The sequence below is a fragment of the Ixodes scapularis genome, unplaced genomic scaffold, assembly GCF_016920785.2.
Source record: "Ixodes scapularis isolate PalLabHiFi unplaced genomic scaffold, ASM1692078v2 PGA_scaffold0__279_contigs__length_252992795, whole genome shotgun sequence".
Classification (NCBI taxonomy): Eukaryota; Metazoa; Arthropoda; class Arachnida; order Ixodida; family Ixodidae; genus Ixodes; species Ixodes scapularis.
In genome coordinates this window covers 135,176,692-135,199,852 of record NW_024609835.1, presented here as the reverse complement: position 1 = coordinate 135,199,852, position 23,161 = coordinate 135,176,692, and the positions used below count along the sequence as shown (strand labels likewise).

At 42.4% G+C, this 23,161-nt stretch overlaps 1 protein-coding gene across 1 annotated transcript in view; it reads left to right on the top strand.

Annotated features, from left to right (window-relative positions):
• LOC8027587 (roundabout homolog 1) overlaps positions 1-22,829 on the top strand; it is an 87,790-nt gene extending 64,961 nt beyond the window's left edge. Inside the window, exons 9-22 of the mRNA XM_040499925.2 lie at positions 5,491-5,615; positions 6,137-6,362; positions 9,452-9,567; positions 9,740-9,911; positions 10,041-10,202; positions 10,290-10,317; positions 10,407-10,571; positions 15,846-16,008; positions 16,324-16,414; positions 16,496-16,570; positions 16,683-16,879; positions 18,749-19,067; positions 20,637-20,744; positions 22,472-22,829. Of these exons, the coding sequence (XP_040355859.1) occupies positions 5,491-5,615; positions 6,137-6,362; positions 9,452-9,567; positions 9,740-9,911; positions 10,041-10,202; positions 10,290-10,317; positions 10,407-10,571; positions 15,846-16,008; positions 16,324-16,414; positions 16,496-16,570; positions 16,683-16,879; positions 18,749-19,067; positions 20,637-20,744; positions 22,472-22,734 (2,210 nt within the window). The 3' untranslated portion in view covers positions 22,735-22,829. The remainder of the gene's footprint in view (positions 1-5,490; positions 5,616-6,136; positions 6,363-9,451; positions 9,568-9,739; positions 9,912-10,040; positions 10,203-10,289; positions 10,318-10,406; positions 10,572-15,845; positions 16,009-16,323; positions 16,415-16,495; positions 16,571-16,682; positions 16,880-18,748; positions 19,068-20,636; positions 20,745-22,471) is intronic.
• Positions 22,830-23,161: the final 332 nt, after the last annotated feature.

Genomic DNA, 23,161 nt, shown 5'->3' with positions numbered 1-23,161 from the left:
AAAGACGGGCTGCCTGGTGACGCGAGTCGCACATGCGCAAAACTGATACGAGCGCTCAGCGGCTGTTCGCACACAGGCGCGCAACCCCCGATAATCTGCGCAGGCCATGATTTTGCGGAGTGACCACGTTTATTTTTCCTCAGAGACACTGTCGTGATGATGTGCATGAGTTTATCTTGCTTCAAATATATAAAAAAGAAAAGATAAAGCTTCATTTTTTTATTCCATAAAAGATTGATGAGCCAGCGCGTCCGGCCTTTTGCAGCTATAATATATTAATGCAGATAGTTTTATTTTTTCGTGGTTTTATTCAATTTTAGCGAGCGTCTGACAGTCATTAAAAAGCGTGTGCTGTGTCAACATAGTTTATTTGACATGTTACACAATGCTGCGCCTACCAGAAAAAAAATAATATAAGTAACGTGCTTGTTTTATTATCAGCACCTTACTCTAATATTTGCAGAACTCTCCATTGGCTTCACAAATAGCATTCATGCGACGCGGAAGGGATTCATAAAGATTCACCACCAACTCTGGACATTGCCGCAGCCTGTCCCATTCTTCCTTCACAGCATCCCATAGCTGGTCAGCCGTGACGGAGTGAAGTCCTCGCCGCGATAGCTGGATCTTCATGTTTCCCCAGATGTTCTGGATGGGGATCATGTCAGCCCCTTTTGGGGGCCATGGCATAACCGCCACTCCGCGTTCCTCTAGAAGGTCACGCACACGATTTGACTGATGAACAGGACAAAGGTCATGTTGAAAAAAAAAGCATCCGTCAGGGAAAGGTCCCTCAAGAACGTAAGGAATGAGCTCGTGCTCAATGACGTCGCAATACGTTTCGGAGTTAAGCCTCTGGATTCTTACAAGTGGACCAAGTCCTTCCGCTGACAATGCCCCAGGGTTGGGCAGCAATACTCAAAAATGTATTTGGAAATACAAATACTGGGATACATTAAAATAGTAGCTAAAATACTGATACTGAAATATATCTGTAAAAGTGTATCGCGATACGTATCGGAAATACATTTTAAGTAGAAGCAAAAAGTATTTGGAAATACAAATACAGGAATACATTTTAAGGAGGGCAGAAATACAAATACAGAAATACTGATACTGCAATACCTTTTTTTTAAATTTGTTTGAGACGCCAAATGAGATGAAGCTTAAAGTTGGAAGTGGAAGTTTTCGATTCTGAATTTACTTTCCCGTAGGCTTGGCACTTTGCCTTGAAGGTAGTGATTTCGGACGACGAGGAGTCTTCAATGTGCTCGAAAAAACGTTCCATCAAGGACTGACCGCGGTCCCTTCCCTGACATCCTGTTTGTCTGACGAGGGATGCGAAAAGACTTCGACCTCTAAATACATTCTATGTCATTCTAAATCACATGAAAGCGTCACCACGCCCCTGTCCAATTGACCTTTTTCAGAGAATTTTGTGCGCATGCCCGAACTTGAGGAGAGAGTAGGAAAGGGAAAGGCGCCATCTTTGCGGGCTCTCCTCGTACGCTGCCTCGCTTCGCTCGCATTGCTAGGCGTGTCTGTCCGGCACTGTCGCAATGCCTCACCGCTGCTCGGCTGTTGGATGTACAAACAGCAAGAAAAACACTCCGAACGTGAGCTTCTTTAGATTCCCGAAAGCTACCGCGCACCTCAAAAAGAGAGAAAAATGGATTCAAGCGCTGCGACGCCAGAACTCCGACGGGACGCCTTGGCAGCCATCTGCGAACTCGCGTGTTTGCAGCGTCCACTTCACTGGAGGTTAGTTCATTCATATTTGTTTGAACTCAGGATATACCCGTCCTACTCCGTGCAGGCTATTCATTCATAGCAAGGTTTTTGTTCCTGATTTTTACGACGCAGGGGTATCTTCACGAGACCAGAATCACCCAGACTTCGCTCCCTCCTTGTTTACATAGAAGCCGACACCTGCCTCCGCACCGAGTTTGCTTGCACGGTACAGCAGGGCAGCGAAGAGGCGGGACGCCAAGCCGTTGTCATGGAAAACAGATCTTTATACTGTCGCATAGTGTAAAGAGCAGGCCAGCTATGTGCTGGCATGTTCCGCTCAGCCTGCAAAGTATATATTTACGTTTGAACTCATTAAAATATTTAATAAAAAAATGTCCTACTACAGAATTTTATATCAACACGTCACTTAGTTCGATGAGTAGATCAATGACATAGCTTGGCCCTTTTTAGTAGCATGCTGAAGTACCACAAAAAAGACGAAGACGACAAATCTTGTTTTTTTTGTTTTGTTTTATTAGATAACTTATCGCGTCATGCATAAAATATGATCAAAGGACTGGCACACACGGATCTTGATACAAATCTTGTAATCCTTAAGACACATTATTACATCGCCACGGGTTTTACCGAAGAAATAAACTCACACTGCAACGCAGTCGCAAGACGCTTGAACGATATCGGCGCTCTTGGAAAGCGATATCAGTTGCCTGTAATGTCCCGGCTTCATAGGCGGTGCACACGTGCTCCTTACAAGGTGAACGATGTGGTCGGGATCAAAATTGTTCACCATGACCTTCTTGACGTAGGCTTCTTTGAAGGCCCATCCTTTCCGGAGTTGTCTGCAGTCCTTCGAAAGTACCGACCGACGTACGCTGTGTTGACGACCGGTACTGATGCAGCTTCGGCACTCCATTCGTCTTGAAAAGCGTACAGACGGATGAAGTCCGAAGTGTCGAAGACGGTTGCTTTACTCGATCCTCCGGGATCGTCATCAGCCATTTGTAGAGAACGACAGCCGGAAAACAGCGAGAAAAACTTTCCACAACGAACGCACCGAAACGATCGCGTCTAGGAAGCGAACAGGGTGACGGGAGGACGGACTGAGCCCGCAAACGTTTTGAATTATCTCCACGAGGGTGCGCCACGGTCGCTTTAACGAACTCTGAAAAAGGTCAATTGTGCAACTGTCAACATTTATCACATGACGTCACGGTGGAATGAACTGGTATTTTTTATCTGTACGTGTGGCCTTGAACATGAAACTTTACCATGCTGCTGTATGAAAAGACAATACGTACTTTCTTTGTAGGTTACCTCGTTGAAGATTGTGCAGGCAATGTCATTTGGAATTTTCGAGAATAGTAGACCACCTGAAGCATCTTGAAACACATGTCTTATCTTCTGTTACGGTTGAAAAACGATACGGTGGCATCCCTGTTGTGAAGGTCCTACCTGCCGACCTCCCGCCAGCAATGCATGGATTGCAGTCCTCAAGTTTCGTCTTGCATACTCCGAATAAAGACCTCGCGGATTGCGACCTGATATTGCCGGCACAGGTGCGAGCTTTCCGAGAAACAGCGCGCTCGAGACGAGTCGCAGGTGTACGAAGTCTGGGTCTGCACAGAGAGTTCACGTCTGACCTCCTTCCTGGGTTCGGATCACCAAAACAGAAGGTCACTTTCACGTCGGCAGATGACGTACCCTTGAGCCGTGCAATATTATGGGCGCAGCCGCAGACGCATTCGAATACGTGTTGCACTTTATTGCGTAAGTCATCCTACTATTTCAAGCCAACCACCGCCAGGCTCGTGCTGCAACGGACTGTGACTCAGCTTTGCCGGCTGGGTGTACTATCACTACTGTATACGCTAAGGCAAGAGAGACGGTTAGCAGTGGGCTTTGGATGCCAGGAAACAATGACTCAAGAAACCCCTACCTAAAAACCTGCGGCACAAGATGCTCTGACTCCACTCCTGGCACGCCACCTGGTTCGAGTCCCCGACTACGCAACACTTCTCAGAAGAGAGAAGAGGACGCATAGAAAAATAGTTTGGAGAATCGGAAGGAACCTTCGTCCGCATAGTAACAATGCCCCAGCATCTCCCTGACCCTGGTGCCCTCAGAAAAAAAAAAAAAAAAAAATGCGTTCGAATTCGTTTTTTTTTTTCTTTTGGCAGGGGGAGGGGGGGGGGGGGGAGTATTTCTCAAGAAATGTAACGAAATACATTTCAGCCTGATTGTATCGCGATACAAAGGAACATTCAAAATGTACTTCGATACAGGAATACAGATACTGGTGAAAAAAATGTATCGCGATACAGAAATACAGATACAAAATGTATTTCTGAAATACTATCGCGATACATTTGTATCGCGATACTGCCCAACCCTGCAATGCCCCGCCAGACGTTAACGGTTTGTCGCCCACTCCTGCCCACACGCTGCAAGTAAGGGGCATCATACCTGAAACATCAAAATCACAAATTATAAGATCCGGCTTGTTAAAAATTGTCGTGTTGCTCAAAAGTAACATACCGTGCACCTCGCGGTCTCCAAACTTGTTTTCCTTGGTGCCAGTCAGTTGAGAAAGAGGACTCGTCGCTGAAAACAACGGTTTTCCAGTCTTGAATCGTCCATGATGTCTTTTCCATGGCAAACCGCAGGCGGATATCTTTTTGTCGAGGAGTTAAAATTGGCTTCTTGCACGCAGCATAGCTCCTAATACCCGCTTCTGCAAGACGGCGTCGCACAAGTTGGTCACTGACATTCAGACCAAGTTCGCCTCGAATGTCACGGGCCGTAATAAAAGGCTGGTCGACTGCAGCCGCGACGATCCATCGATCTTCCTCATCGGTAGTGGACCTTGGGCGGACGTCGTGAGGAGCGTCATGGATGCGGCCGTTGTCGTCTCGAAACGCCGTGAAAATTCGGGCCACTGCGGTTCGGGTTCTTCCTGTCATCCGGGCGACTTCTCGTTGGGGCATTCCCGCGCGGCATAGGGCCACAATTCGCCAGCGTTCGTGAATTGGCACTCGCGACGGCATCTTCACGAATGGATACTGATGGCAGTGAACCGACAATTTATAGAAAAATAAATGTGAAGTGAAATGGCACTGTGCTTTTTATTAAAAGAAAAAAATATTGCCCTTTTGTTCCTTTTCTTTCATATTTGAGACAAGATAAAAGTATGCACAGGGCGTCAAACAGATCGCGATAAAACCACGCGGCGATTAAATAATAAAAAAAGGCTATCACTCTGCAGAGATTACCCATCGGGGGTTGTGCACAGCGTGGGAACAGCCGATGAGCGCTCGTATCAGCTTCGCACACCTCCGACTCGCGTCACCAGGCAGCCCGTCTTTTATCGGTAGATGGCGCAGCAAGTTCTGGAGGCCACGCGTTCCGCTGGCCCATTTCGTTTCGTTGAGCACTGTACTCTGATGCAACCTTAAATTACACACGTATTCAGTATCCGAGAAATTGCTACATATCAATTCTGTAAAAATTCGAAGAGTCATGCTCAGATTCGCCCCTCTAACTTGACTATAAGGTTTGACCGTTTTTATCTTAGAATAGAGTGGAACGGACTTAATTAGTCTTGTCATCACGCACTCTTCGCAAATCTTGCCAAATAAGTTTTTCAATGCAGGATGAGTGTGTTGTCGATTAATTTTATTATATTTTATTATCCTTAGCTTTTCGAGATTCGAAAAGTAATTGGAACGTCTTCTGCTTCAGGGTTAGCTCCTCATTTTCTTCCCGAGTATAATCTGGACGAAGCCCGGGCCAAGTTGACCTCTTGCGTGGTGACTCTACAGGAGATACGTGCTACAAGCTCCACCGCTGTGAAACTCACGTGGAGGGTATGAGAAACTTGTGACAGTTTCATATTATGACTACTCCTAGAACATAACTAAGAGCAAAATGTTTCATTAAGACAAGACAAAACAACCTAAATGCTGCTTATCAAGAATAAATTAAACTTGCTAAGATATTTCAATATTATCTTGGAGATATTTCGACTATGTACTCGTCACAGTACAAAACAAGCAGTACTTATTTGCCATATATTAGCACACATTTGTGCTTCTCAGTTGCAACTGTCTATTTGAATGGGCAAGCGACAGATATTCAAACGCTTAGCAAAGTGCATAATCCATGCATGAGATTCAAGAGTGAAGATGGAAGCTGAATGAGGATTTGGGAACATTGTAACTTTACAGTATCCTCTGCTGCGATGTTTCTGAGAATGACAAAAATTTTCAGAAAGGAACATAGTGTGCATTATACACATATGTATTCCTTAAGTAACAGTGACATCATTATAGTGTAAGTGAAAAACCCTCGGTACTCTAATTTTTGTGTTTTTTTTATTTATAAACAGGTTCAAGGAGACAAGGATTATGTGGAGGGATTCTATATTCGATTTAGAGATGTGAGCGGGGGATCACAGAAGTTTAACATGGTAACTGTTCTTAATGGAGGAGCTTCGTCCTACGTCCTCAACGATCTCAGGGCATATGCAAAGTATGAGTTCTTCTTGGTACCATTCTACAAGAGTGTGGAAGGTCCACCCAGTAACTCAAGGAATGTCCAGACATTGGAAGATGGTGAGAATCAGGTTTGACATTGTATAATTTGTAACAGAAATTCTAGAGCCCACATTAAAACAATTTCAGTCATAAGATATGAAAGACCACCAATGTTACAAATATTCAAAAAACTACAGCACATAACTACTACCAATAAACTGCAGCATATAACTACTAATAACTACAGCATATACAGCTTTTAAGGCAATTCAAACGACCTCCGAAAATTGGTTTCTTAACATATCGTGCTGCATTTTACTGCAAAGGTGGAAGCAGGTAGTGGAAGTTTACAGTGGAACAATCAAGGAATGAACATACCTTGTTCAAAAGAAAAAATGAAAAACAAAAACATCTCCTAGAAAATCGACGCCGCCACTTTGCAGACAACGCAGGCGTAGAAAAAAGTGCTGCCGACAGATGGCGTACGCCGTGTCGAGGGAGCGCCGGCCGATTCGGGTTCTTTTGCGAGTATCCCATCTGTCGGCAGCAGGTCTCTCTATGCGTGCATCGTCTTAGAAATGGCGGCGTAGATTGCTCAGAACATTTTTTTTAACGAGGTAAGTTAATTCCTTGCTTCTTTTTTTTGTTTTGTTTTTTCACCATAAACTTTCACTACTTGCTTGAACCTTTGTAGCAAGTTGCAGCGCAATATGTAGAGAAATCGATTATTGTGGGCCGTCTCAAGTGCTTTAGAAGCGTTAGTTTACATGCTGCAGAGTGCAAAAACGATAACTGTAATTGAAAAAAAAACACGACCTTTTGGTGTTTTATTTTGTTTGTGCGGAAGCATTAACTGTCCCATGGAGCGAACAGGCGTTATCAGATGCTGCGCCAAACGGCGCCTAAGCTCCCCTGTCCCAATAGATCGAAGCCTGTCGCCTTTGGAAGCGATTTGGTAGATAGCCTCCCATTGGCTGGCGTGCGTCATAGTTTACATAGTTTCAAGGAACGAGACTCCCATTCGCTGCCGCGGCGCATAGTTCCAAGGAACGCCACCCCACAAGGAAGCCCTCTCCATGGCGGCGCAGCGGCCCGGCCGCTGGTAAGAGGGGGCGACTGGCCGCAGAGCCAGCGGAGCCCGTCCGGGCAGACTCCGGAGAGGTTGCACGGCCGAGTTCAGCGAGGCGCGGTCACTTCACTAGAGCGCGCGCTCGGTCGTCGGCTGTAACTTCGGAAGTAGCGAAACGTGGACGTCCACGCCAGTATAGCGCTGACGAACTAAGGAAGTGGAAAAACTGCATTCTTGCTTTCGCATTTACAACTCATGAGGGAATAGATGCCCTCGAAACTTGTTTACCTGAAACGCATTTAGCGATGCATTACATGAGGATGAAAACACGAAAATGGGAAAAGTCATGATATAAAGCTCGATTGGTTCCAAGGAAAGATTATATTGCGCTTCTTTTCTTGGATTTGAAAGTTCTATCGGCACAGGTGCTTAGTCTAGTTTGAAAGCAAAAATAAAATAGAGCTACAGCCATTAATACCTTGTATGAAACATATTCACCATAAAGATAATACAGAAAGTGGTGTCGTCAGATATTTGTCTCAAGTCTACATCAGCGGAGGAACTGGCAAAATTATTCAGCACCTCAGTGTACTTTCTTTGCAAACACAATATTGCGACCATCATCTATTGTCGGCTGCAGTGTGGGTTACAAACGTGCATGATTTAAAAACAGAGTGGGAATTATAAATGGTTCGTTGATATTTTTACGTCCAGGAATGCTTCAGATGCCCCGTGGTTCATTTGAACATTGTTTACATCAAATTTGTACCAGAGACACTAGATGAAAGGCTTACAATAGAAAGCTTAACAAGGTCCGGCGTCCCTGCACGTACTGAGCACAATAGAATAATAAAATAAAACAGGTAATGTCAACTTAGAGCCTATACAAGGTGTCCGGAGGTAAACAAAAACAAGCTTCTGTGGGGGAGTCTGTTGATTCCGTTTGGCTATTGTGTTTGCTTGTTCTTGAAAACCCGCAGTGAGTAAAGCGTACTTTAAAAGTCTCATTGCCAAGCACAAAATGCGGTACCTCCTGAAATATCTTTACACGTAATCGAAACGCCTTCCTGATCGTTTGAGTGAAAATAAAACGCACTTAATTGTTCCTCAAAGAAATTACAAACGTGCCGAGAATAGCGCGGGCCCATCTCTACGAGGTGGCGATCGAACCACCTGGTTCATATACCTGAGAGCGACTTAGGAGGGCATCGGCAATAGTCGGCTACCTCCCCAAGGCGCCGAATATACTTGCCGAGCTTCCTCGCAGGTGTCGCCGAGCTGGTCTTGGTTTTAGTAGAAGACCTTCCGAAAGTTTTTATTACGATTCTAAAAGCGCGAGGCATGCGAATCCCTGTATTGCCTAGTTTTCTAACGTTTCGATTTGATTGCTCTGGTATTCAAGGTTATTTTTCTTTCGGAGCACCGCCTCAGCTTGCATTTATACGTGCCGTAATGGCCCGGTTGGTGCCTATCATTGTACGCAGATGGCCGATCGAGGCATCGTTGGTGCCGCATCTTCGCGTTTGTCGCGTTTCGCCGTCTGTCGGCAGCACATCGAATTAGGCAAGCACCGTCTGCTTAGCAGCGATCACCAGAGATCGGTGGCGTCGGTGGCCTTCATTGTCTTAAGATAATCTAAACAACTTCCCTTGTGTCATTTTACTCGTGCCGGTGCGCATCGGAAACTTAAGGGCACACGACTGCTGCAGTAGCTTCCGCGCAATTGCTCGCTAGTGAAACAAGAGTCGCAACGCAATCACCCGAACACAAGTTTAACATGGGAGAACCGGAAGTATTTATATCCCTCTGTAACGGCGGCCGAAAGTGGGGCGAACACCCAGAATACTAAAAAAATAAGGTTTATTACTTATATACTAACCGAAAAAAAAACAGACTTCAACATGCACCTAAGCAACATCCGTGACATTAATAATGAATACGACGATGTCAGGTTGTTAGTAGGCACGACATGCTTCATAAATACTCATGTATAACGCACACCTGCAAAATTGCTTGCACAGCTATTCTTCAAATGTAGAATTCTCCAAATAGTAGCATGAAATATAGTTTTTACATTTATAACCATGAACCTTTCCAGTTCCAACGGCAGCACCTGAAGATGTTAGAGCTCATGTGATAAATTTTACCACTGCCAGAATCATCTGGTCTCCCCCTCCTCCTCAGCACTGCAATGGAAAGCTGAGAGGCTATAATGTGAGTCGGAACTCTTTACCTGCACTCTTTATTTTTCTACCTAGACCCAGCTCATAACCGTGTCCCTAAACATTCATAAATATAAAAATTAATGATCCTTAAACTACACATTATTTACCCATCATGTTAGAAGCAGTACATTAATAATAATAATGTGCCAATATAATTACAGATCTATGTAACAGGAAACCTGTCTGAGCCATTCTTGAACAAGAGTACGAACACTACGACAAACTCTCTGCTTCTGACCAACCTCAAAGCAGGGGCTTCTTATAAAGTTCGCATTGTTGCTCACACCTCGGTCGGCAGCGGGCCCCTGAGTTCTCCTGTTCTTTTCAGAATGGGTAAGTTGAGACTCCTTCTGAATTTCAGTGAAGGCAACCAGATTGAAAAGGACTTTAAGAAAGTGCCTTCATGTGGACATTCGTAGCTAAAGTGTTGGATTTGTGTTTTCTTTTTTTTTTTATCAACAGATGGCCCATCTTCAACGTCATTGTCCACCCCTTTTCACAATGTTGTAAAGCAGTTCTGGTTCATTGTTCTCATTGGCTGCATCATGTTTATAGCCGTCAGCGTGTTTTTACTGTTCGTGGTTTATAAAAGAAAGCTCGAATTGAAGAAGACATCTACAGCAGGTGAGGGAAAGGTTTCAAAACTCCTATCATATTTCTTATAATATCACGCATACACTGAAGACTGGTCTAAAATTAACTGTTTTTCAGGTCCTGTTCGCAAGTCAGAGGACCTAAGGTAAGGGGAAATTTAGTCAATTTCAGACATATTTTGATATGTTGAAACTGCATGAATATGCGAAAACCAGAGTGAATAAAACTGCTCAGCAACCGCGTCAATTCACTAACTGGCAGGACGGGCCGTAGTCCTCACGACGCCCTGTGGATTAACCATGGTGCCTGGAGGCCCTGCGATGCATCCAAGGACACCTTTTGCGAGACTAAGCTGCTTAGCAAGGTGGACTGCGCTTCGAATGACCTAATCTACTCCAGGTAAATGATCACTCATTTTTAAAGCTACTTTGCTTGCATAAAATGCTGACTGAGAAGAAACATTCACATTGGGCAAATAATAAAACCTAACTGAACTAACATGGTGGTCCCACTGCTTCGTCCGGAGATGGCATACATGTATGCCATCTCCTGACGAAGCCGAGCCTCTCGGCGAAACTGTCGTAATACATACAATAAACTCCTAGCATAACAACTCCGAAAGTACGGGTCTTTTACTTACAATAATTCCCCGGCCCATTGTTCTCAAACTAGTCCGCCTCTCATAATATATATATATATATATATATATATATATATATATATATATATTTTTTTTTTTTTTTTTAAGCTTAACAGATTTGTTGAAAAAAAGCCGAGAAAGGTACGCTTATGCCGCTTGTGAAGGTGAGTAATACGGCCAGGGGGACATATTATAGGGGGCTAATCGTAACGATCAGTCGTCGAATGAACTAAGATTTGTTAATTAATTTTTTTAAATAATGAAAATAGACATATGGTTCTAATTAGAAACTTGCTCAGCGTCATCGAAAACCACTAAATCAGTCATTTCCAGAAAGAGTTTCGGCACGTGAGAAGCGTAGTATTGCACTAAAGTTACCACCTGTGGAGCAGGTACAAAGCTGAGGCTAGATAAGAGACGGAAAAATCGCGCGGGCGCCTTATCGCAACCGCTAGCTTTGTACCTGCTCCACGAGTGGTAACTTTAGTGCGCTACTACGCTCCTCACGCGCTCAGAGTCTTTCTAAAAATTACTGATTTAGTGGTTTTCGATGACGCTGAGCAAGTTTCTAATTGGAACCATATGTCTATTTTGATTAATTAAAAAGTTAATTAACAATTTTAATTAATTAGCCCACAGATCGTTATGATTAACCCCCTATATGTCCCCCTGGCCGTATAACTCACCTCCACAAGCGGCATAAATGTAACTTTCACGGCTTATTTTAAACAAACCTGTTAAGCTTAAAAAACACCCTATATATATATATATATATATAGAAAGAGAGAAAGCGTAGCGCAGGATGACGAGAAGTATATACGGACGAAAGCGCACTTGAGGCGGTTGGAGTTTTTGAATCATACTATTCCTTAAGTTGGTAGGCGTTTCGGCTGATGTGGTAAGCAGAAAATAATGCTGTTGCTCGACATCCGTTAGGGCATTATACAAAGGGGGGGGGGGGGGGGGGGTCAATGACACACTAAGAGTTATGGTTTAAAATGAATTAACGCTCGCGGAAAAGAGGTCAGCAATACTGGTGAATCAGAGAACAACAAAATACAAGCAGTTATCGACATTACACTTCATTATTCTGTTTTTTAGAATGCTAAATGATAAATGTGAACAGTAATAAGGACGGAAAAAAGTTAACAGATGGACTTATTTGCAAGTTCAAGGTAATGGATCAATTCTTCGGAAAATTTATCGGAGTTAGTCTCGGTTACAACAATATCGGGTAAATATTCCAGTCCTTGATTGTCATAAGCAGATGCGGATTATAAAATTCCGCAGATGAACCAAAATCGAGCGAACTTTTCGGTAGTTATCGTGACCGAGAGATATGCTGTGGGGTGTAAGGAAGAGAGGTGCTCTAATAAAGACATCGTTATGGTACAATTTATGAAACAGGGTTAGACGAGATAGAATTCGCCTAAATAAGAGTGAATGAAGGTTAGATTTGCTCCTTAGACCTGTTACGCTAGTGCAGCAAGTGTAGTCTGTGACAATGAACCTTAAAGCTCGGCTTTGATCGAATTTCCTCTAATTTCATAATCAGGTAATGCTACAATTGGGACCCTACAGAAGGTGCATACTCTAGACGAGATCGAACAAATGTTATGTATGATAATTGTTTAATATCAGCTGATTCCATTTTGAGGTTGCGCCGAAGATATCCCATTTATGAATTAGACAGATAAAAGAAAATTATTGTGAGTTGCTGAAGGCTAAAATGAACGCAGAGGTATTTATAAGATGTGCAGGGGTCACTTGTTGTGTCATTGAGTTGAAAAGGTGTGAAAAGAGTGATGGGGACTGTGATCTCTTAAAACAGCATATTTTTTTTTCTATTTACCTTAACTGTCATATGCCATTTTCGAACAAATTCTTTTATAATTAGTAAGGCAGTATGGTAAGAGTAGGTGAACATTATTATTTCTCATTGGTCTGTATAGAGCACAATCGTCAGCAAAGAGACGAATTTAACATGTTAACAGAAAGATCGTTTACATATATTAAGAACAGCAAGGGGCAGGGAACAGTTCCCTGTGGTACACCCGACGTCACATGAGAAAGATGTGAACGTTACTCGTTTACAACAGTATATTGAGTACGATCAGAAAGATTTTTTTATCTTAGTGAATACTGAATTATGAATACGCAGTTGGCTTAGTTTTTCTAGAAGCCGTTGTTGGGTCACTTTATCGAAAGCTTTAGAAAAGTTATAAAAAATCACATCGGTCTGTAAGTTTTTATTAAGGTTACTATGAAGCTCATGAACGTAATGTATTAGCTGGGTATCACACAAATATGTCTTACGAAAACCCTGTAGATTTTCTAAGAGAAGATAATAATTTTGCAGATATTTCATGATACAAGAGAAAATGACGTGCTCGAGTAGTTTACATGAGATACTGGGAAGCGATATTGGGCGATAGTTGGATACAACATTACGATCACCATATTTAAAGATAGGGATAACTCTACCAATTTTCCAGTCAGACGGAAGCTTGCCGACATTAGGTGACTGCTGAAAAATAACGGTTAAAATTGGGATGAGATATATTTTGTGTTTTTCAGCAATTTCGACTTGGTTTGGTCGTCCCCGGAGCTAGCAGAAATCTTTAACTTTTTTTATAGCTTTACCAAAGCTCAACATATAATTTCGATAGAAAGCATAGCAGAGAGAGAAAGATGATTTACGAGAGGAATATTGTCATTGTTTTCAAATGTGAATACTGAGGTATAGTAAGCATTTATAAGTGAGGCGCTTTCGCTATCTGATGCGGAAATTCTATTAATATTTGTTAGGTGGATGTATTTATGCTCTTTAGAATGAATGATCTCCCATAACTTATTAGGTTTATTTTTTAAAATGTTAAGAAGGTCGAAGTTAACAAAAAGCTCTTTGCATTTTGCACTTCCCTTTTATATTCCTAATTTAAATTCATATTAAAAGAAATTGTTCTTTCAGAGAAGTTGTTTTGAAAACCACCATAAAACTGTTGAAGGTATCTGTTAATTGTATCATAGTCAGCTTTATTATTACTTATTACAAAACAAATCTAGACATTTTATCACCTTCCAAAAACTTTAAATACCGTAGCTTATTTTTTAAAGGGGCTAGATTTATATATGTTTACGTAACTACCATACACCATGAAACAATGAACACGGTACAAGACACGTAGACATCATTCACGAAAAACAAGGTATGCCAGAGCCATAGTTCGTTCTAAGTGGTTATCCTAATTGACGAACGGTTAATTCTGATGATTTACCACTTAGGAACATGTTTAGCTCTGGAAAGTGAGAAGTAAGGACATTCAACATTTCTATACTGAATACATTTTGTTTTAGAGGTTCAGTAAGTGGCCTTAACGTAGAGTGCAAGATGATGATAATGTCATAGAATGAGCATGTTTTTGTGGTCATCAGTGTCCCTCGTGCAGTCATCGCTCTTGAAGTAAAAGCATTGCCTGGGGGCTAAAAAGTGTCTCAAAAGATCAATCGTTTTTATATAGCAGTGTGCATTGGGGGGGGGGGGGGATCTTCTGCCCTGTCTCTCCAATGTTTTTAGAACCTTCTATTCCATTTTTTTATCACCATTTACGTTGTGATAGTCCCCCCAATCGACTTGGTGATCCACACCCACACTACTATATATCTTCCTCAGACACGGACGTTTCTGCCTAGAAATCAATCGCAATTTGTGTAATGTTATTTAAATGCAGATATTTACATAACTTTGAGGCCTTGGTTAAAGAAAAAATGGGGCACTTCCGCATTTGAGAAAGAACGCTTGAATTGCGTTCATTTCGTTTTTAGAATCACAGATATCACAATTTTGTATCAATGCGACGTGCCGGAGAGCTATAAGAGCATTTTCAAAATAGGGCTGAAGCCCCGCCTCCCTAGCCTTGGGCAGCCAAAAGATCCGTCGATGACGTCATGTACAGCGACTGTTATTCGCGTTTTCTCGCGTTTAACAATACTTGCGCAGCAAATGGTGTGGGTATTCAGGTTCGAGGGGTAAAAATACATCGGAATTGACTCCTAACTCATTTTTTTTCAAGAATCTCCGTAGCTTCCCTTTAATTGCGTGCAAGTTTTTTAAATTTATCAGAGCGAAAAATCGGTAAAGCTAGGGGACGTTTTTAGCATGCTCAGGCGTTTAAAAAGGCCGTTAGAGAAGAAATTAGATCAACAGGGCGTTTTTCACCTTTTTCTCTTAAAAAAAAGGTTAATACATTATTTAAAACAAAAAATATCAGATTCACTCAGTAGTTTCCGACTGCATATATGTTCCCTGTAGGATGGTGTAAATTGAAATTCAAATAATTGCCAGTATTATCAACAAAGTTGACTAATATTAAAACTTTAATAATTGCCGCGATTGCATAATCCAGTTACTTTTTATTACAAACAAAATAAACCACTTAAGAAAGAGGTTGATCGTAATTAAAACAATGTTTTGGTTTCCCGGTGTGGCGAACATGCTGTTTCACTCGTGCCGAGCTTCCTAACTTTGACCGACACGTGCACATCAAGCTTCACGGTGATGACAACGCTCCAGGAGCGGTGGCTCAGAGGGGGAGGCGGGGGGGGGGGGGGGAGTTTGGGTTGGCTCTATGTGCTCTGGAATATAGTTGACAAATATACGTCGACCTTTTGCTATAGTATATCAAAATCAACATCAAAATCAATAAACAAATTACACATCTATTCCAAAAGCTATGTAGCTAGCCAAAACCCCTGAAATTGAACTACAGAGCAGTGAACCTTCTGCTGGCAGCGTAATAAATTAGCCAACAAAAATAATTTTTATCGATATACAAAAAAATATCTTTCATGAATGGCAAAGCAACTTTTTTAAAAAGTATTGCAAGCATTACGTAAAGCTAATATGGTAATATTTCTTGCACGATTTCTTTCGGTGTGATTAAAAATGATGCTCATGTTCAGGATAAATATAAAATAACTGAGGACTTCGTAATGTCTACCTACTAAACTACATGTTTCTTCTTTTCTTCTAGTGTCTATGCACCACTTAATTGTGGCATAAATGCTCCTGACTATGCAGAGGTTGATACACACAACCTGACAACTTTCTACAAAAACGATGTGCCTTCAGATCCCGAGCCATATGCCACAACTACATTGATAAATTCTTCACCTCAGAAAAGCTTCAATGAATCTGTGAGTGTCAAGTCACTGTCGTTCTCGGTGGAGGATTTGAGGAAGTGTCCACTAGTCATATGCCGTAAACGCAGTCGAACATATGCAACCTAAGCTCACCCCTTCATCTTTATTGTTTTCATGATAGCTGAAAACATTATTGTGATATCAAACATAATTTACTAAGATTGTAGCTAATTTGAATTCATTAGAATTATCCCGAAGAAATATTTTTGTTTTTAATATTTAAATAGATTCAAACATGGATGTGTGGACACTTGTAAAATCAAGGCGACGTATCATGAAGAAGAGGTATTTAACGTTTCCTATTTCCAGGCTAAAGATGGGCGCAGCGGTATCTCAGGTGAAGAAGGAAGCCGCTTATCGGTCGAGGATTTTGATATTGAGTTGGAGAGATCAAACAAAGGTACTTAAATTCTCACTCCCCGCACAAAAGCTAAGTGAGTGTCGTTCAAAGCGTATCTTTTGCACGATTATTTTATAATAGAATGCAATACAAATCGACTGCTGGGGTCTGAGAAGCACTCAAGTCCAATCAGTGGTTCTGGAAGCCACACAGCAAGTAAGAAATCTTTAGAAAATATTTCGCAAACGAGTACAAAAATATATTTTCAATGGTGACCACATTCTACTGTTTTGATTTAGTTTTAATCTTTTCTTCTTCTAACCCATAGATGATTATGGCATGCCCATAAAGAAGAGCCGGCAAAAATTATTCAAAGCGAATGGCCACCCTATAGGCCCCACGATGAACTGGGCCGAAATTATTCCTCCACCTCCGGAGCAGCCTCCCAGCGATGCTGGTTCAGCACCAAGCAACCCCGCTTCACATCGGGGAGGGTCTTCATACAGTAGGCAACTAAAAAAAAAGGTAGGCACTCTTTGTCATTTCCGTATCTTGGGGCGCTCATCACACAGAAAAGAGCAACGCTTGATACGTTTGTGGCATGTTTGTGCAATTCCTATAACTCCTAGAAATAAAGATAAAGTCTGCATCTCTAAAAATAGCCCACCAAGTGGGGGCTAAGTGGTGTGAAAAGGTACAGTGGTGTGAAAAGGTATGTACCCCAAATCAGCCTAAAAGATGGATGATGTGGTTCATCATTCAATTATGTCTAAGTCAGTTAGTTGCCCAAGGCCATGTCCTTCAAGTAAAAATAAATAATCACAAATGGAATGGGCTATTTTTTTTGGGGTGGGCTGTTTCTTAAGATATTAGAGCTTTCCCAAGGTAAACGTTTTGAAAAAGCATAGGCATCCAGAACAGACTGATTTCATTAGTCATTCAAGTAGTTATGTATCTAACCAACACGTATTTGATTAATTTCTGATATTTCTGCTTTTCTAGTGTTAAGAATCTGAACATTGTGAGGCAATTTCAATTGTTAATACAATGTCATCGCCAGGACTAGTAGATTGTTATATTATGTCCAGTTGGTCGTATAACTCACCTGCACAAACCGTATTAGTGTAGCTTTTGCGGCTTTTTTAAAACAAATATGATAAACAAAAAATGCAACCCTGTATCAGGCATGTAGCCAGGATTTTGTTTCGGGGGGGGGGGGGGGGGGGCACGCATGACAAAATGCTGCGTGAGGGGGAGGGTGAAGAGGAGGACCCAGCAAAATGGAAGATTTTTTTTTGGGGGGAGAGGGAAGGCCCGGGACCCCTGACCCCCCCCCCCCCCCCCCCCCTCCCTGGCTACGTGCCCGCATGCCGAGTGTTTCCGCGCATAGTTTCAAAAGTCCCGACAAACAGGGTGGTCGAAAAATGCGCCAGCCACTGCAGACGTCAGGGGTTACGAAAAACACAGAAACTACTAAATCAATTTCCTCACATTTTACTACTTAACCTCCTAACCTTTTAACTCCTAATACTTAACCTCTTAAGAATAAACGTAAGACACCGATTAGAAACTTCCTGAGCGTTATCAAAAACTTCGAAATGAGTCAATCTGAGGAGGCCTTCAAGCATATGGGAAAAGTGAGGGTGTACGTACTAAAGTTTGCCCTCCTGCAAGAGGCGGTAGGCTGGCGATGGGAAAGGGCACGTAAGAAAATTATCCGCGTTTTCGCATCGTCAGCCTTCTACGTTCCCTTCGGCAGCAACGGGGTGCAGAAGGGAAGGTGGACCTTCACCGTGCACCCTATGCACCCTCACCATTTTCGCGTGCTTGAAGGCCTCCTAAAACTGACTGATTTAGGGGTTATCGTTGTTGCTAAACAAGTTTCTCGATAATTGGAAAATTAAATGAAAAATTAATTATTTTTATAATTAGTGTTTCTTTCTTTTTTAAACCCTGACGTCTGCAGTGGCTAACACGTTGTTCCCGAAAATTTAGTTTACCTTATCCACATTATTGGTAGGGATTTTTGAATGCATTCACAGAAACGCCTCCCTCTATTTCTACAATACACTCAATATTCCTTTAGTAGCTTCCCCTATCTGAACACTTACACGGTCCAGTAATCTTTCAATGCTATGGGTTCATACTCACAGCCTTCACTGTTAATAAGATGGAAGTGAGTTCTAATTTAGTACTACGATTAAGACACACAGATTGCCTGAGGAAAACCATGCTCCCTATTGTTTCAGTCACCCATATAACTTATTGATATTGACCTGAAAACCTTGGAGAATGTTATAATACCGCACTTCCTACGATTAAGATGGCCTGCTTTCAAGTTTTTCAGTGATGCACTCTGATTTGCTTGTGCAGCTACTCTCCGGCTGCTCCCAGGCCTCCCCTAGTAGTGCGACGGTGGTACACGAAGCCCCCAGGTTCATTGCTTCCTCCCCAAGGGCTAGTCTTGACAAATTCAACCACAGCCTCGGGACCTGCTACACGGACCCCATCACGGGCCCCCTTTTCACCACGAGAGATCTCAGGCCGCTGCTGAGGCCTCCCCAGCAGCCGCAGATCCAAACGCAACCATCACCCTTCTGCCAGCCTCTCATGGACAAAGGGGTGCAGTCGTCTCTCCCGTCACTAGTCAGCGAGTCACACTCCTTTTCACCTGCCCTTGAGCTGTCTGGGCCGCACCTCGCGACGCCTCAAGGTCAGTTGGTATAGCGCATATATTACTTTGCAGTTGTAACAAACTGTTTTATCCCATGGCCTGAGAAAAGGATGATCTCTTTGGTCAGACATGTAGCTTGGTAATATGCCGCAAAGTTTACATATTCTCTCAATAATTGTTTTTTCTTGCATAAGAACCATCTTTATGTAATTCCAGTGTTTACCATAGCAATAGGTACTCTCCGGCAATATGAAAGACCCACTGGGAGCGCGTGGCCGAGGCGGTGGCTGGCGGGGGCGCTGCGAGCGCTCCGAGCATTTTCATTCTGCTTCGAGGAAGGGACGTTCACTCGGGCTCAGCTAAAGCGAAACGCGCTTATCAGATTGTGTTGAACCCCGAGTGAGCGTCCTGCCCTCGAAGCAGAATGGAATTGACCGGAGCGCTCGCAGCGCCCCCGCCAGCCAACGCCTCGGCCACGCGCTCCCAGTGGGTTTTTCATATTGCCGGAGACTGTACTATGTGCAGTATACATTAATTAGGACTTGGTTTAGGTATACCCATTTTATACCATAAAACATCGAGCAAGCACCCACCAAATCTTAGGTGATAATCGTAAAAAGCTGGTCAATAAGCACTTGCTAAGTTCAAGTGAAAAAATAAAGACACATAAGAGGGCAGATTTCCCCGCTTCTCTCTGCCGTCCCTTACCGATTCCAGCTAATTAGGGCTAGGCTAAACTAGGTGACGTAAAACCTAAACGGCGCACCACCACCACGCTTCTCACGGGGGTGCTTTTAAAAAGGAGCTGACAAGGAGGAGCATCTTGGTTAGGTAAATGGTATCAGAGGTCTCGGGTGGATGCTTGATGTGCCTTTTGCTTAGTCTTCAAAGACTTCAGACAAGTGGCCACATTGTGACATTGGTGCATGTTCTATATTTTATGGTATTTCACTGCACTGTCCAATTAGATATATATGTGAAGTGACGGCGGTGGTGTCCTTTTTTCTAAGGGCATGATCCTAATATAATCCGAAAATAACGTTTGTTTTTTAAACTGAAACAACAAGAACACATTCCGTTATGTAGAAGTAATTTCCACCTGCAATTGACTTTTACTCATAGGGACAAAATCCACAATCGCTTCTCTGCTGCACAGCATGCACCAGAAGTCGCGCTTTTCCTCTTATAGTTGTTCTATCCCTACTTCAACTGGAGGGTGCTTGATGTCTGAGTGTGTTAGCATGAAGCCTGCACCGCAAACTCACATGATATATGTTTGCGTAATGCGCACCAAGGAACCCATGCCTAGTCATAGTGCAACCTCCAAATTACCCCACAGACAAGACACATGTCACAGCATCTGAAAACAGGCTGTGTCTTGAAATACTTAATCACAGTTTTGGCATACCAAGTACGTTGTGTATGAAAATAATATCGCGTCTCAAAACCCCCCCAAAAAAGATATATACAAATATTTCATCTCTTAAACGCATCTGAAGACATGACAAATTTATGGAATCAACTATTCTTCACCTTCTATGGGCGTAGCATTGTCACCGATATTTTTGCAAAGTCAACTTAGTCATACCAATCCATCTGTTGAACCAGGAAATATTTACCAGTTCCTGAATGGAGAGTCGGATGCAGAAAATATTTCACGGCCACGTTCCCTTGAGTCCAGTGTGGCCGGAGACACAGACTATGCACCGAGTCATGGTAAGTTAGGCACGCTGCGCTCAGTTCAAGCAATACAAATGTACATTTTAAAATAATCTAAGTTTAACACGTTTACTCACTTTTAGCATGAAATACCATTAATCATTAGCCTGTCTTCTTAACGTGCAATATGCGTGTTGATTTCATGATAGCATTCCACATAGGTAAAACAAATATGGTGATGTAGGGCTCTCAGCATGCACTTGGTAAAAGTGTAATCGAAATTCCGCTAACGTAGAATAATGTAAGGTTTCTTGCCCCCTGCACCAGCTAGTACGTGTTTCTTTCTTGGCAGATAGAAATTGGGGTTGTAAATCTTTAAACTGTTTTATGACAAAGATATAATAGTTCCTTGATAGAACTTTCAGGTGGCCACATATACATTAATTAAGGAAAGCTGTCTGAAATTTCAGTCTGATTATCCCCTGTGGTGTTAAGTATATGTACCTAAAACACACGGTTCAGGATTTTGACCTCACCTATATTACTTATGTGCACGGTTACAAGTTTACTTTTGTTCTTCCTAAAGCAAAATGCTCCCATAGTAACGCTATAAGCATCCATGAATATATATGTATATATATTACCATGTTTTATATTGAAAAAAATACAGAACGTATTTTACTGGATATTATAACATTATTTCTTATGTAAACATACAGCTGTAGTACTAATACTGTTAAATTTTTGTTGTCGTGACCCATATTTTTGCATATCCAGCATAGAATGTTTGATGTCCTTAAAGGGGGATGCAATGATTTTCGGAGTTCGGTCAAAGATTTCTGGAAGGTGCCCTCTGACACTTCTGAAGTAAAAAACAGAAAACCGATTTTGCCTGCTTGTCCTAGTTGTTACGTAAAAAAAAAAAAAAGATAAATATTGGCATTTCGGGCACCCCTCAACTCACTCCCAGCCTCCAGGGTCACATTTGGTCCCCCTACTAGCGACGTCATTCGGAGTGCCGTGTAGGTTCCCGTGTGCTATCTCGGGGGATGCTTCCTCTCCCTCTCTCTGCTGACATTAGCGGGCATTATGCTGCAGCTAGAGCCGAGCGAGGTCACGTAATCTTTTCGCCGTAGTTCCTTCGGCTGCCACTTGGGGCTGCAGTGGGGGGGAAAAGCTCGACTTTTGCTTTGCGAATATGCAGCGGAATCGCGACATTTTTAGTAAAGGAGATATTTTTTCTATCCTCCGGGACACGATAAACAACGTGAAAATGACGAGATGCAAATTCTTTTACTCATAAAATCGTTGCACCGCCCCTTTAAAGTTGAAGCCCAAATTTCTGGAGTGAAACAGAATATTTAATGACCCTAATTTTGTACGTTGGGTAGGCCAAAATTTCGGTCTGATACAAGAATATATTCCGCAACAAGACATTCTTTTCTCTTTTCGCCTTGACGAGCCGCGATTGTGTAGGGTAGTATTCTATAATTTCTTCAAATATACCACGCAGTTGTGAAAAGCCAGCCATTAACTCAACCCCACTTGTGTCCATCTTTAATAAACCTCTTGATTTCTTACATATGAAAATTGTATTTTTAATTAAAATCTCACAATGATGTAGTGTTTTACAAGGTTGGCTTTGTTGGTCATTTTTGGCGCCGTAGTAAACGAAAGCAAAAGGTTGTGACGATGGGTGTTTGGCGCCAAGTTCTTGTTGCTAGGAAATAACCGGATTAAACTACATCTAAATTCTAATTTTTGGCTTCCTATATTTCTTGCAGTACCATCGTGGGAAAGCACAACAGAACACAGCAACAGCTCTTGCACAAGCGGCCGCTCCAGTGGTGCCAGTTCTTACAATGACTCTGTCTACAATGAAGTAGATTTCGCCAGCGCTGTGGCTTTGGCAGCACAAAATGCTGGCCTACAGGCCAACGGGTCAATTATTTCTACAGCTCGCATAATAAACAGCTACGATATAAAAACGGCACGTGAGAACTTGACAAAAGCTCGGTTAAAACAGCAACTGGATACAAACTGCTGAATATCATTGAGAGCTTTTGCTTTAAGTCCTCAAAGCATGCGTCAAAGCAGTTGGTCAAGATCCGCTGAGAGATTTTTAATGCCTGCAGTGAGACATTCTATATGTTCTTTGATGTTTTTTATTAAGTAGTGCATGACTATTTTTTTTGTTATTAACGTCTTGACGAGTTAGTCTCGCTTCTATTGTAAGAGAGCTTGTTCCAAGTTTAATTGGTGTGAGGCTGTCTAGCTGATGAAGTCTCTTCGCAGATATCTTTGCACCCTCCATTGTGCGTTAGGTTCTAATATTACTCAAGCATGTGCAGATATGTTTTATGAAAGAAGATTACAGTTTATGTCGCCGAATGACTGCTCCAAGATATGCCTCCCTTTAATAAGGCGAATCCGCTCTCAGAAACTGTAGACAAAAAGGTGTTTATTCACTAGTA